General features: G+C 30.1%; 1 protein-coding gene across 1 annotated transcript in view; it reads right to left on the bottom strand.

Annotated features, from left to right (window-relative positions):
* LOC142330615 (uncharacterized) overlaps positions 1-17,095 on the bottom strand; it is a 279,378-nt gene that overhangs the window by 66,802 nt on the left and 195,481 nt on the right. The window contains exons 45-46 of the mRNA XM_075376020.1: positions 12,481-12,687; positions 2,300-2,505 (exon numbers count right to left, since the gene is read on the bottom strand). Coding sequence (XP_075232135.1) covers positions 2,300-2,505; positions 12,481-12,687 — 413 coding nt within the window. The remainder of the gene's footprint in view (positions 1-2,299; positions 2,506-12,480; positions 12,688-17,095) is intronic.

Raw genomic sequence — 17,095 nt, forward strand, 5'->3', positions numbered from 1 at the left:
TATAAATCAGCTGTTCATATAACCAACCATATGTTTACTAGTAACCTTACAGCATTGCCAATTCGGCTGCCAAAAAAGCTAGTCTTATTACTTTATTTACAAACCTCGTGAGTGGTACTTATTTTCATTGGTTCCGGTGTTATAGCCAAATAAAAATTTTAATAAATGAAATATTTGGATCTTACAAGGCGAAAGCATATCGGTTCGAATTAGACTTCGTCCCCCTTTTTTTAACTTTTTTTTTCTTAAATTTAAATATATTGATTTATTAATAATTATTAACCTCTAATGGTAAAACATTCTTTACGATAAATAATTCAATAATAATAAAAAAAATATCAGACGTTATTAATGAAATAAAATTTTATGAACTTTTCATTTTAAAAAAATGTGTATATGTAATTTAATAGGTGTACAAGTGTACACCTATTAAATTACACCACCTAATGTGGTGTCCACATCAGTTTTTTTAATAGAATTTAAATATAATTTAACAGAAAAAAGGGATAATATGAATCATAAAAAAAGTATTAATTTCAGTAAAATTAATCTTTTTTATAAAAATAAAATTTTTTAAATTAAAAAAAAAGAAAAGAAAAATTAATCAACCAAACTGACACTGCATTTAAAATGTTCCATCATCACCATGGCAGATAATAGAAGTAACTGAAAGAGATAATAATTTATTAATTATTTCTTATTATTAATCTATTAGATTAAATATAATCGAAGGAAAATGAATTCCAATATCTCATACAACCATTTCTATTGCCTTCCATGGTAACAATGTGACACAAGTCAAGTTCAAAAATTATAATTACTAGGAGCTTACTAGGAAAACAAGCATCTAACACCAGGCTTAATGGAAAAGTAGGGAATGAAATAATTTCCTGTTGCCTTCTTCAGTGAGCCAAATGTACTGCTATATATCAGTATGGCAAGCCCACCGAAATGCAGATGATATTCAGTTCCACAACTAACATCTTTATTCTGATCACCAAATGGATTGGCTGATCTCAGAATGACTCTTATGCTTCTTGTACTTGATGCTTTATGTGCCTCACAGCTAAAAGAAAGTCTAGTACAAATGGTATAAAGCAACAGATTAATGTTTCTCTTTCTGTAATGAAGCAAAGATTGTATACACTGCTTTAACTCAGGAGAGGACGATAAGAAATTATATAGTGAGAAATTGGTTGATGTCTTAAACTTTTAACTATATATTTTTATTAATAGCGCATTTTAAAGATAAATTTATGCTGACAATGAGAACTTCTCAAGAACACTCCATGACTGAGTTGATATATATCCATAGATTTCATTTTATGTTTTTAATTAAATTTTATATATAACTTTCACATGAAAGAGCGATCTCTGTTGAAAAAATTAAATGTGGACAAAAAATTCAGTGAAAATAAAAAAAAAATTAATAAATAAAACCACCAATGAAAACACAAAAATAGTGAGGAGATTAACATAATCTTATAAATTTATGTAATAAGTTTTTTTAATCCACTTTTATAAAATATATCAGGCAAGACGTTATTTAAAAGTAAAATCTGTTAGTTTTAACTGAATAAAGAATTAAATTATACTGAATATTGGTAAAATTTCAGATATTACAACATTGGACAAATTTAAATGGTTCATAATATACAACTTTATTTGCCTATTCATAAGTGAATGTTTATTTTTCTAAGCATTTAAGTTTAATTAAATTTTCAAATATTTCTAGACTATTCTCTACAATTGTTATAGTATCTCCATATATAATGAGATCAGCAACATTTGAAAAATTCTTTTATTATTTTTTAAAATATTTTTAAATGTTCTACAAATTTTTACTTAAAGGACTTATTACTTTTACAAATATTTACTTCCTTACAATCATTAGAATTATACTATAAATGCAAGTAGTTTTAAATTTGATTTTGTGATATAAAAAAGTTTTTAAGTTTTATTGGTTTAAAAGAATATAATTTTCAGCATCATAGGAATTAACTATTTAATTTGTATTTTTATTAATATAGAATATATATATATATATTAATATAGAAAATTAAGTAATATATCTCTTAAGTTTACACTCTTGTTTTTCCTTTCAAATGGAATTAACAAGGTATTATTTCTTACATTTTCTTTTAAATGTAAATATTATTAATATTCTCCATAAAAGTAGAAATTGACATGTTCAATAGAACTATTTATAAATGGCTTTTGAGCATTCTCTATTCCTTTATTTTATATAAATAATGTAAGTGTATAACTTCAAAATTCTAAAGTAACTAACATTAGATACCTAATTGATTGGTCCTGGGTTGAGAAAGCTGGGTTAACAGGACTTGTAACCATTGGCCTTAAAGTAGGTGTTGTTGTAGTAGGAGTTGGTGCTCGAGGTGAAGTCATACTTCGTGGTGATGGTGAGGTCAACCGACCTGGTGATGGTAATGATGACCGTAATAGTTCTTGTGGCGTGCCAGGGCTGAATGGATTGTCTTCACCGCCCTATAAAAAATATAAAGTAAATTTTAATATCAAAAATTATTTTCAAGAAAGAATTATTTTAAGTAACACTAAAAACTGTTAGCTGTAAATAAAAACATTAAAAATACTGTATGCTATCATTTAAATTATTGATCCTAGTTCCAATACAAGTGAATGAACAGATAGATTACATTTAATTGGATTGGAATATTTTTTTAATGATGCTGGAGTTATTTTATCCTTTCAAAGATTTATTCGACTTTAGTCACATTAAAAGAATTTCTCTTCAGCAAAAGAAAAAAACTACTAAATCTGACATTTGCTGCCATGTTATAACGGCATATGAAATATGAATATCTGGACACTCAGATGTTTTTATTTTTGTTTACATTCTTACTGTGTTTAGTGATGTTTCTTTTTTGTTAACTATCTTAACTAGATATTTTAAGTTATATTAATTAAATCTTTATAAGTCACAGAAACAACTGCAACTTTCACAGCTTTTGCTTTCATTTATATGCTGAAAGTTTTAAAACCATCTTTTATTTCCTTTTTAATATTAATTGCAATTCATTTTTATATACTTATTCTGCTTATCATATTTTTGATAGTTAAAAATCCATTAATATTTGTATAAAGGTTCAGGTCAGCTAAGATATGATCATTAATATGAATGCAATTTTAACAGAAATTTCTTACTAAAAAAAGATTTTTTACAATAATTATTTTATACTTTGAAAAAATAAATGTAAGAATGTACAGTTGATTTCAACTAGCTTGATAGTAAATACTTAGCATACAGAGAATTTTTCATTTAAAAGTTTATAAAGGGGAAATAAAATTTTTTCTGTTGCTTATGAATATTGTCATCCATTATTACAGTACAATACAATTTAAAATATCCCAATTTAAAAGCAAGTTAGGCAGAAGTACAATCATTAAGGACCAAACTAGAGGTAATATTCAATGCAATTAGTTATTTTAAGGATGAGCAGGTACTTTAAATAATGTAGTTGAAAACAACAACAACTACAATTGAGGGGGGGGGGGTTTAGTAAAAGCACTGTTTGGAGGATTTATCATGAATCTAAAACTTTGTGCCATTCATCATTTTCCACACCAAATATTAATAAAACGAGGAGAAAAACCAAATCGATGCTGGACAGATTTGATGTAAATGCTGTTAGACGAATTACGTTCACAAAACTGAAAAGAGAAAACTTACTGTAGATTCTGTTTACAATAAGGTTGTTAAAAACATAAGATTTGTTGGAAGTAAAATGTCATTTCACTATCTCATACAGTTTGGGTTTCAAATGGAAGAAAACGTGTAATAATAGATGCACTCTTTTGAAAAACATGATATAAAACTGAAAAGAAATAATTTTTTAAAAAGTGTGATAAGATATTGGAAAGAGGATCAGAATATTGTATATGTAAATGAAACTTATGTACACAGCAATTATAAAACCAGTAAAGCTTGAACGATGGAAGTAAAGAAGGCTACTTTGCACCAATTTCTGAAGGAAATGGTCTAATTGTAGTTAATACTGCTAGAGAAGCCGGTTTTGTTCTGAATTGTTCATTAATGTTTAAGTCAAGTTTAAATCAACAAACTATCATGATGATATGAATTTTTTTAATTTGAAAAAGTGGATTGAAGAAATTTTAATCCCAATCCCAAACTTGCCAAATGAATCCGTTATCATTCTTGACAATGCACTGTATCATAATGCGATTGCCAACCACTCTTTCAATTCGAATATCCCAAGGCTGAAATGTAAAACCGGTTGAGGAAAAACAGAATTCCACTTTCTATGTCAATATTAAAACCGGAGCTGTATCAACTTTTACAAATTGTGAAACCTAAAATAATTAAATATAAAATTAACAATATGTTTAAATTAGAGGGCCATACTGTAGTGTGATTACATCATCCACAACTAAACCCGATAGAGGAAGGTTAAATGTCATGTAGACAATAATAATACTGACAATACGCTTGAAAAAGTTTAAAAGAAACATTTCAAAACTTCACGGCTTCATAATGGCAACATTATTGTAATCATGTAAAGGAAATCAAAACAACTTTTGGGAAAATAAGTGTTTAGTGAATGTTTCTGTAGATGAACTAATTATTGATTTAGATGATTCAGATTCATCCACGAATGATGAATAAAAAATTTTGAGTGTTTAATTTGTTAATTGCAATTATGTACTTTTTTATAAATGATTTTTACATACTATAAAAAAAAAATCAAGCTAGACTATCTAATTAATGCTAAATGTTGGTAAAGTTATATATTTTGTTCTTTGCATATTTATAATTGACACTTATGTTTACTTTGTATTCAAATGTCGTTAAAAAAAACATTTGCTGTTGGTTAGATGATATTTTTCTATTTTATTAGAATTAAAAATTAAAAAATAATTCCCTTTTCAGTAGCACTAATCACAAATCAGCTGTTGAAAAAACTCATTTTAAACTTCCATACCATCAATACTATCAAGCTAATTGAAAGCAACTGTATTCATAACGTTAATTTCATTTATCTCTCTCTGGTAACTATAAGCCTACACTTGATGACAGTTACAACTCTTTTTCTTTAGACGACAAGAAAAGAATTTTATGGTGTGTAAAGAATGCCAATTTTGAACAACAGGATTCTACCCCAGAGCCTTCTCTGAATGAAAGGCAGAAATACTACAAGTCCACCAGGGGATGGTAGAATAGTTTATTCTTATTTATAAGAATAATAATAAAGTCTGCTGAAATGTTTTTTTTTTTTTTTGCTAATAAAAGAAATCAGCACAGAAAACTCCACAAAATTAATTAGTAATAAAATGGTTAATGACTCATTGAGAATAAAACAGGATTGCAAAGACTAACTGCTGACAGCTGAAGAGTAACTGAGTTTATAACAAGTCTGTTAGTATTGCGTCTGTATTGTTCTGTTATAACAAGCCAGTATTGAGTTTATGTTGTGAGGTAATATAACGAGTATTTCAAAACAAAGTTTTCCTAGCATTATCATTTTTATTCTACATTAAGACATATAATTAAAGCTTATTGTATTCAAGACCCACTGAATGAAAAACAAATCGGAAGCCAATTTGAAGCTAGTACAATTTGGCAATCTGTAATTGCCAAATTATTATAATGTCAATAACATTCCGGATTAGGGAGAAAAGTGAGTAATGAATCCAAGGTCACTTTATAAAACGCCTGTAACTGTTTCTCATGCAAAAGTGTAATGGTCAAGGTTTTTCCCAAAACAAACTTTTGAAATAGCACATCAATGTATAGGTACTTGTTCTTCTGCTAAGGCTTCTGTGTAATGGAATTCATAAGAAACAGTTTTCTATTTGCCATGATGTCAATAGATTAATTTCCAGTCAGTAAATAGGCAAGTGAGATTGTGGGTACTTACGTATTAACGCCACCGCAGCTACAGCTTTATTTAAAAACAAAGTAGTCAATCGGATTTTGGTGGAAAATGGGCCGATATAGAGTTTAACATAGATTCAAAACAGTCTCTATTAATTTTAATAAATGGTTATTTATATTTATAAATGTAATTTAACCAAACTTAACCTACACTCGCTAACCTTGACTAATTAACAGGAGTGTTTTGATTATTTAAATAATAAATAATTGCAATAATTACTGAATTTATTATAGGTTAAGTTTGGTTAAATTATATTTATAAAATAAATAAATATAAATAACCATTTATTAAAATTAATAAAGAGACTGTTCATTTTCCACCAAAATCCGATTGATTACTTTGTTTTTAAATAAAGCTGTAGCTGCGATGGTGTTAATACGTAAGAACCAGATTGTGTTTCATCTTATGATTTCCAGATTAAAAAAAATAAAAATTTCTGAAGATTAATGTGTATAAGTGGAACTTTGTTTCAAACTGGCAAGTTGCTAACACAAGCTCTGTATTGTCGCAAAAAGCACTCTGGGAAGGATCTCGCTAAATGGAATGTCATGATCAATGCCTAAGTATCTCAAATGTGATGGCAATGTTAAATGTCCTTTTTATTTGAATAGTGTAATTTCTTTGTGAGTACATCCTGTGTAGTCATATTAATAAAATTTTATTTAAAAGTAAGTCAACATATTCCATGGGAAATTTTAAACCAGTTCATGTAATGCATATCAGTATCCAGTAATAAATAATAGTAGAATGAAATCTGGGAGCGATGTACTACTTACAATATTACTTTGAAAGAGATATAAATATGAATAAGTTGCAAAAGAAATTACTACAATAATTCTATTTATTATTATTTTTTTATAATTGAAGCCAATTATGGCCTACTGATTATTATTAGATAGTTATAGTCATAAATAAATATATATATATATTTTTTTTTTCCTGCTGGACAGCAGAATTTGCATATTCGTTCAAATAAATTAAAAAAATTTTCAAAAACGAAAACCATTTTAACAAATTTACCAATTATAAATAAATGTTTTAATATAATTATAGAATTTAATAACAACTGAAGATGTGGGATCCCGTGAAAACCGATTCTTGGAATTATAATGATAAGTTTAAATTATCTATTTACTGTGTTTAGGCGGTTTATATTTCATTTAATATATAGTGAAACTTCTCTTAATGGACACTTCTCAATAACTGATGCGGACAATGAATTTACCTATAAAAACTTTTCGAGCAGTTCTGAAAAACAGGCAGCAGGGATAAAAATTGTAATTTCTTTGTTTTATTTTACACTCAGTGACTTATTTGTTTAACTGGTGTGAATTGCATCACTACCTGCCTAGACACTGATATGATTTCAATCAATTCATCATCCAACATGATTCATCATTAGCTGTTGTGCAAGTGTATACTGTATATTGAACACGTGTAATAATTTTGTTATGGTATAGTACTGCATTTTTTATTGTAGTACATTTTCTACACATAGGTTTACTGTACGTCCAATTTTGTGTATTACATAGATGCTTGACATCAAAAGAAAAGCAGCAGTTATAAATGCCTATGAAAAAGAAAAACTCAGTGAGTGTGATATGGCAAAACATTTTGATGTCAAAGTTGATGGCAAAATGTCAGTTTGTCAGTTTATGTCAAAACGTTTTGATGGTAAAACTAAGCGATACCTTAAAAAGCAAACTCGATATCCTAAAGTCATGGACTGAAAATTATAATCAGTTAAGCAAACGTGCATTTCCTGTAACGCCAGGCCTGATGGTTGACAATTTGATTTATGAGTGTTTTACAGGACTCGTGCTAATAACAATCCTGTTTCCAGATCTTTGATACATGAGAAAGCCTTAGAAAGTGATGGCAGCAAACCTTTTTGAGAAGTGGGTCAAATTTTGTTTCATTTTTTAAATATTAGCCCGTGAGTCACTAAATCAAGTGGCGTCACTTGAATTTAAAGGGGGTAGGGTTTGGTAAAAAGGATATCAATAATTTAGAAACACCAAAAATTTGTTAACAGAAAAACTCGACAGTTGACGATTTTTTGGGTTCAACTTTTAAAATCCTCTAAAAAGGTATAATAATTTTCCTTTTTATTAAATATAGTTACAGATATGTGTATGTATAATAAAGCTGAGAGAAATATATTTAACATGAAATCTATTGTTGCTTACGTTCAGATGGTTTCTTAATATTAGGTTCATATTTCGTATTCATTAGTTTAATGCATTTCGCAGTTAATTTATTTCCATGTTTATGTCTGTTGATAGATTTTAAAAAATTCAATGAGATAAACAGTTTTTCACACGAACATGTGGACCCCAAACATCATTAAAAGAGCATTAACAAGTTTCTTCATTGATATCAAATTCATTGGTAAAGAATCCCATACGTTTAAAATATACTTTTGATTTTTAATGTGGGATCATTATTATCTGCACTACTTTCAGAAATTTTTCCTTCTATTTCAGCAATCAAGTTTTCACATTTTTTCCATACTATGCTACACTGAAATTCAGCCTATTCCATTTCTAAATCATGGGTACCTAGCCAAATTCGATTTTGTATGGATAAAACATAAAGTGAAATGTATTTTCCTAACTCTTAAATTGATTAAATCTCTCCTGAAAAGCTTGTTTTAGTTCCTGTACAATGATTAAATATTTTTTAATTGCATTTTCTTGAATGTCAAGTGTATTTTCAAAATGTTTTTGTAATTGAGGAAAATATTTCATGAGTTTCATTTCAAATCTTTAGTGAAGATGTCAAGCTTCATCATAAATATTTTAATATTTTTAAACATCATTAATACAATTTTCCCATTTCCCTCAAGTTTTTTATTCAGTTAATTGAAATGCTGAATGATGATACATAACATTAAATCATCTAATCGATCTATATTTAAAAATTCATCATAACTATTGTTTTTTTCATTCAAAAAGAGCTTTATTTCTTCTAATAAATTGACAAACCAATTAAGAACTTGACTGCAACTGAGACATAAATCATTGTTGTATGTCAAAATTCCAGAATAGTGGCACTCTTCCTCTAATAATTGTGCAAATTCTTGTTTATTAAGATCTCTTGCATTTATAAAGTTGATGACTCTTATTACAACTGGCAATACTTTGGAAAATGTTTTTAAACCTTGCTGGCATATTATACAATGAAATTCAATCAGTGAATGTCTAATATTCTGCTTAAGCTGCTGAATAAAACTGATGTTCTTTACTACCACACTGGGTACACTGTCTGTCACAGAAATAATTTTCTGCAGGTCAATATCCATTTCTTTAAATGCACTACCAAATTCTTTAAAAAAATCAAAACTTACACTTCCCTTTCAATGTTATTAGTTTCATTAGCTCTTCTTTCATTACACTGCCTGATTTATATTGCGCAAAAAATGCTAGTTGTGCATAACCATTTACATCAGTACTCTCATCGAAAATGAGTGAATATATTTCTGCCTACTTTAGGTCATTATGAATTTACAAAAAAATATTTCTTTCTAATTCCATTACTTGATCTTTAATTGTATTGTAACTTATCTGTAACTAATTTATAAGCTTTATAATTAAGTCTTTTTCTTTAAAATCTGCAAACAAAGTAGCACTACTTTCTAAAAACGCTTGTTTTACAAACACTCCTTCTGAAAGAGGTTTTAGGTGGCAAGCAATGCAATAGGTTACTTGAAAACTAGCAGCTATAATGTTATTCTTTGAAATCAAAAAATGATTTAAAACACTGATTTGTGAACGATTCTGTTTTTCTGTTGTAAAAAAATTCTTTCTTTTCTTCATCTGTTAAGAAGCTGAGATTTGAATGCAACTTTTCAAAATGTCTTTTTACATTGTATGTAACTGAAGTGACTTTTTTGTTGGAAATTTCACATAGTCATTTTATTTATTTCAATCACACCATATTTATCAAACCATTCTGTTTGATACAGTCTAGAACTTTTGTCATTTGTTTTTATTTTTTTAATCGCTGATATAGTTCAGGGATATAACTAAAAATATTTATATTTAGAATACAATAATTTCGGAAGAAATTTCTTATTAATGTACTTGATGTACATATATACATATGAAGATGAGAAAATTCAATAATATAAGAATAATAATGAAACTGAATTATTAAATACTTCCAGATGCATACGCCAAGGCTGCCAATTAGTTTAATACTGTGAGCTGGTACATCCCCGTCCTATGATGCAACAAATAAGTGCATTAAGTTTATGGCTGACTATCGTGAATCACACACAGGTACAGTGATATAAAAAATCAGTTAGCTAACGTCCACTTGAAAATATTTTTTTCTATAAATTCGACATTAGATTTTATACTTTAATTTTTTAATATTTTCAATTGTCTGTTCTCTCTTTTATGATATAAAAAATAAGTTTATAAAAATCAACACATAGATCATTAAAGGCCTTTATGGGGGAGTGTCTGCCCTGCAGGTCATAGGTTCACCACCACTGCCTTAGAAATTGCTCTGAATAAAGAACTCTGTTATAAAAAGTTTAAATCCTCAGGGGGTTGGTTAGCTAATTCCAAATTAGACATAACGTTTCATTTAAAAATGTCTGTAGTGAAGCTGAGGTTGTAGATGAGAATTTGTGTCTGAATGGAAGGAAAAATTAAATGAGATGCGTGAATTATAATGAAAGAAACATTTTTCAAGTGTGATAAGACTGATCTTCTTTTTCAGGCTTTGCCCAGTAAAACAATAGTTTGAAAGAGGAAAACATACAGGGGGAAAATATCAAAAGAAGGTATTACTGTTATTTTGGCTGTGAATATGTCAGGTGAATTTGCAAAACTATTAATATTCGGCAAAGCTACGATGTTTTAATGGCGCAAATATAAATTCATAAGAAATTGAGTAGTATTTAAATAAAAATCTTAGATGACTAGGGATGGACTGGTTGTTAAGTTTTGATCATAAAATGGGAAAGCGAAATAGGAAAGTCATACTATTTTTGGACGATGCAAGTTCCCAACCTAACATTAGCTTTAAAAACATAAAACTGATATTTTTTCCCCCAAATACTACTGCAGATATGTCAATCGCTTGATCTGGGGATCATTCAGAATTTTCAAATTCAGTACAGAAAAAAGTTGTTACAATACTTACTATCAACAGTAAATGGAGTTACAGATGCTGATGATCTTTCTAAAAGCATTAGTATGTTAGATACAATTTTATGGATTCATAAGACTAAAAAGCAGGTTACAGTGAGAAATTGCTTTGAAAAAGCTGGTATTAAACCTACACAAACTAATTTCTATTGTGACATTGAAAATATTACTGAACCAAATAATTGTGTGGAACAGAGTGAATTACAAGAACTTATTAAACCATTTGTAAACTACAAAGAGTACCCGCGCTTAACATAGAGGACGTTTTGACTGACATCTGTGATCTTGTTGCTGCCTCAGACTTAACTATTTCCAAAATGATCTTGTTGCTGCCTCAGACTTAACTATTTCCAAGATGAACAACAATGTTTTAGATTTGATGACAATGAACCCGGATTTACCATTGAGGCTAAGAAAGCAACAGAAAAGGTTAGAAAATTAAAGCAATACTTCTTACAAAAAGGATTACCAGAAAGTGTTATTTTAGTATCAGAAAAGCAGTTGCTTATTGAAAAAAATATGTGCTGGGATTTAGTTCAAACAGTTCAGATAGCTATATTAAACCATCTGCGAATAAATAAATTTTACATATCCATATTTGATTTTTATATTATTTTTTGTATATGTGTTTTGATTAATTTTCTTGTATAGTGTTGCTTCTTTGATTAATATTTTTGTAGCTTTTATTTTTTATTTATTCTATTTTAGTGTATTACGTAATGTTATTATCTAATTTTGTTGGTCAACTACAGTAGTACAGTATTTTATTATTATTATTTTATAGAAATTTGCATGTAGAGGACAGTGTTTTATTTTCAGAAAAATAAAAAATAAAATTGAAATTTTATGGTCATTTGAATTTTTTTTTTTTTTGTCTTCAGTCATTTGACTGGTTTGATGCAGCTCTCCAAGATTCCCTATCTAGTGCTAGTCGTTTCATTTCAGTATACCCTCTACATCCTACATCCCCAACAATTTGTTTTACATACTCCAAACGTGGCCTGCCTACACAATTTTTCCCTTCTACCTGTCCTTCCAATATTAAAGCGACTATTCCAGGATGCCTTAATATGTGGCCTATAAGTCTGTCTCTTCTTTTAACTATATTTTTCCAAATGCTTCTTTCTTCATTCATTTGAATTAGCAACCAATTTTTTTTTTAATTTTAATTTATATGAAATAAATAGACAATGCTGTTGTTCTATTCAGTTTTTTTTTTGTTGAATAATTGAACAAAATATTTATTCACTTTTCTGAATAGCAGATGCCTCTAAATAACGGACATTTTGTTGTTCCCAGGCCATGTTCGATATTGGGAAGTTTTACTTCATATATATATTAAAATAATTACTACCAAACATAAAATTATATAAAAATAACTGTACCTGTGAATGAGGTGTACCGATACGAGGAGACTGCTGTGCAGGAGACATACTACTTTGATGAGATGGTGGACCAGGTGCTGAACTTGGACTAGGTGACATCAACATCGGTGATCTAGGTGATGAACCAGAAGGTGAAACGTGGCCAGGGGGTCTTGTAGCTCCAGGTAGTGAAGCTGTTTTGTTACCTTGTTGCTTATTATGATATTCCTAAAAATAAAAAAAATGATCAATCACTTATTCATAATCATTTAATGTTTGCAAAGAAATATTACATTTCCTAAATAATTACATATATAATATTTTTTTTGAAAATTCAAATAATTCATTAACATATTGAGAACTGTGGTAATTAAATTTAATATTAAATGAAATTTTAACCACCAAAACATAGTAAATTAAACACAGAAAGTTAAAACTTTCTACATTAATTCCAAGAATTGATTTTTACGGGATTGCACATATTCAATTTGTATTTAATTCTACAATTACATTAAAATTAATTGTTTTTAAAATTTTGAATTTAGTAATTGTTGAAAATGTTGACTGTTTTATAAATTTTTAATTTGTTACGGACAAATACATAAATTCTCCTATCCAGTTCTACAATGATGTAATATTTAAAAATTCACATTTTCCTATGTTCTAATATCATTTTTGTCAACTGTTAGATTATATTTTTATTATGTTTTAAATGAAATAATCTTCACATGTGATGTGGTGGTTCATCATTTTATAATTTTTCTTACGTTTATAAATGTAATATTTTTCAAGTATATTCATTTTTTATCATTATTACAAATTTCCAAAATCTCTAAATTATTTTTGCAATCAGTAATACTAAGTTTGCATTCTAACTAAACCTCCTCTATGAATCATGAGACCTTGCCGTTGGTGAGGAGGGTTGAGTGCTCAGGGATACAGAGTAGCTGGACCGAAGGTGCAACCATATTGGAGAGGTATCTGTTGAGAGCCAGACTAAGGAATGATTCCTGAAAGAGGGCAGCAGCTCTTCTTTCAGTAGTTGTTAGGGGCATGAGTCACAATGACTTAAACGGCCATATCAATATCGCTCAGTCCTCTGAGTACTGCGCAGCTGAAAGCAATGGAAAACTACAGCTGTTTTTTTCCCAAGAAAATGTGGCTCTCTGCATTTTCACATAACAATAATGGAGGCGCCTTCCTTGGTAAAATATTCCGGAGGTAAACTAGTCCCCCGTTTGGATCTCCGGGTGGGGACTACTAAGGAAGGGGTCACCAGAAGATTGAAAAATAACATTCTGCGAGTCGGAGCGTGGAATGTTAGAAGCTTAAAAAAGGTTGGTAGGCTAGAAAATTTAAAAAGGGAAATGGATGAGATGAATGCGGATATAGTAGGAATTAGTGAGGTTCGGTGGGAAGAGGAAGGCGACTTTTGGTCAGGTGATTTTAGAGTAATTAACTCAGCGTCAAATAATGGGCAGGCAGGAGTAGGTTTCATAATGAACAAGAAGATAGGGAAGAGAGTAGAGTATTTCAAAACGCATAGCGATAGAATCATTGTAATAAGGATAAAATCAAAACCTAAACCGACAACGATTGTTAACGTCTATATGCCTACAAGTACCTATGATGATGATGAGGTAGAGTGTGTATACGAAGAGATTGATGAAGCAATTAAACACGTAAAAGGAGATGAAAATTTAATAATAGTTGGAGAATGGAATGCATGCATTGGAAAAGGCAAGGAAGGAAATATAGTGGGTGAATACGGGCTGGGCAAAAGGAATGAAAGAGGGGACCGACTTATAGAGTTTTGCACGAAGTATAATTTAGGAATTGCCAACACCCAATTTAAAAATCATAATAGAAGAATATACACTTAGAAAAAGCCAGGCGATACTGCAAGGTATCAGATAGATACCAGATAGATCATGGTTAAGCAAAGATTTAGAAATCAACTCGTTGACTGCAAAACTTACCCAGGAGAAGACATTGATAGCGACCATAATTTGGTGCTAATGAAATGTAGATTGGGGTTTAAAAACCTGAAGAAAAGGTGTAAGATGAATCGGTGGAATTTAGAGAAGATTGAGGAAGAGGAGGTAAAGAAGAGTTTTGAGGAGGACATCGCAAGAGGTCTGAGTAAAAAAGATAAGGTAGAAAATGTAGAAGAAGAATGGGAGAATGTTAAAAAGGAAATTCTTAAATCAGCAGAAGCAAACTTAGGCGGAATAAAGAGAACTGGTAGAAAACCTTGGGTTTCAGACGATATATTGCAGCTGATGGATGAACGTAGAAAATATAACAATTGCTAACATGTACAGGAACCAAACAGCAACAGTAACAATGGAAGAACATAAGAAAGAAGCCGTAATAAGAAAGGGAGTCTGACAAGGATGTTCCCTATCTCCGTTACTTTTTAATCTTTACATGGAACTAGCAGTTAATGATGTTAAAGAACAATTTAGATTCGGAGTAACAGTACAAGGTGAAAAGATAAAGATGCTACGATTTGCTGATGATCGTAATTCTAGCTGAGAGTAAAAAGAATTTAGAAAAACAATGAACGGCATCGATGAAATCCTACACAAGAACTATCGCATGAAAATAAACAAGAACAAAACAAAAGTAATGAAATGTAGTAGAAATAACAAAGATGGACCACTGAATGTGAAAATAGGAGGAGAAAAGATTATGGAGGTAGAAGAATTTTGTTATTTGGGAAGTACAATTACTAAAGATGAATGAAGCAGGAGCGATATAAAATGCCGAATAGCACAAGCTAAACGAGCCTTCAGTAAGAAATATAATTTGTTTACATCAAAAATTAATTTAAATGTCAGAAAAAGATTTTTGAAAGTGTATCTTTGGAGTGTCGCTTTATATGGAAGTAAAACTTGGACAATCGGAGTATCTGAGAAGAAAAGATTAGAAGCTTTTGAAATGTGGTGCTATAGGAGAATGTTAAAAATCTGATGGGTGGATAAAGTGACAAATGAAGAGGTATTTCGGCAAATAGATGAAGAAAGAAGCATTTGGAAAAATATAGTTAAAAGAAGAGACAGACTTTTAGGCCACATACTAAGGCATCCTGGAATAGTCGCTTTAATATTGGAAGGACAGGTAGAAGGGAAAAATTGTGTAGGCAGGCCACGTTTGGAATATGTAAAACAAATTGTTAGGGATGTAGGATGTAGAGGGTATACTGAAATGAAACGAATAGCACTAGATAGGGAATCTTGGAGAGCTGCATCAAACCAGTCAAATGACTGAAGACAAAAAAAACATTAAATATAACATTTTTCCTGTTGTATTTTTGTTTAATTATCATGGTATTTTTTTTCTATATTTTATTATCAAAACCATTACATATTGCTTTTTGTTTTATTTCATCTATTTATTTTTATTATTTTTTTTACACAGTGCTTTGAAGGACCGATAGGTCTGTGTTCGAAAAGTTCCCGAACTAAATTTCCATAGTCGATAAAAGTAGCGCCATCTCTCGGATAACCCAGGTAGTATGTAGTACAATGTCTGACAAGTGTGTGTACAAAATTTCATTACATTTTATCACTCCAGTCTCGAGTTATGTTCGGCCGTGTATGTTGTGTTCATATGATCTTGTGCGAGCTTGCAACATGGAACAGAGAAGCACGATAAAATTGTGTTTGACTTCAAAAATCTTTCACTGAAACTTATTCTGTGACACAGCAAGCATTTGGTGATGATGCCGTGCCGCATCTGATATAACATACATGTGGTGGAAGTGGTTTAAAGATGGTAGAGAGTCGTTGGATGATGGCGAACAAAGCAGGAGGCCGTCAACAGCTATTCATGACAAAATCGTTGCGAAAGTGAGCACGCAACTGGTCTAACCATGAATTCTACATTCTACTTGGAAGTAATGAAATGACTGTGTCGCACAGGTCAAATCCGGCCAGTTGGACCCTCTTGCACGACAATGCCTCGGCACACATGGCAACAGTTTTAACTTGTTATTGCGCTGCAAATCAAATCATCATCTTATCCCATCAGCCCTATTCACCCGACTTGGCTCCAGCAGACTATTTTTTGTTCCCGAAACTCAAGCTGAAGATGAAAGGTTGATTTTGATTTCTCAATGACATTCTGGCCATCCAAAGGTCTTGCACCGAGCAGTTGAAGGCGAATCCACAAAGTGATTTCTCCAGAGCGTTTGACGAGCTCTACTGGCACTGCAACAAGTGTATAACTAGAGAAGGGTTCTATGTAGGGGGGTGATGTGAGTAAATTCATATATTTTTAAATCTGTATTTTTATTTAATTTAGTTCAGGAACTCTTCAGACATACTGTATAGATCTGAAATTTGTTTGAATTAAAATCCTATCTGAAACTCAAGTCGAAATATCTCAAAATCAAATTTAACCATTTTTAATGCCAAAAATTTGTTGAGGCACATCACATTTAAAGAACAAGTATGCCACTTTTAGAATATATATATATATATATTTTTTTTATTTAACTAATTTTTTTTAAACAATGAAATATCTTTCCTCCGAGTAATTTATTATAACATTTTATTAAAATAACTGTATGAATGAGTGCGTGTGTATGTTTAAAAGTACAAATGGGCGCTGTGTATAATATTTTTCAAGC

The sequence above is a fragment of the Lycorma delicatula genome, chromosome 9 (genome assembly GCF_047948215.1).
Source record: "Lycorma delicatula isolate Av1 chromosome 9, ASM4794821v1, whole genome shotgun sequence".
Lineage (NCBI taxonomy): Eukaryota > Metazoa > Arthropoda > Insecta > Hemiptera > Fulgoridae > Lycorma > Lycorma delicatula.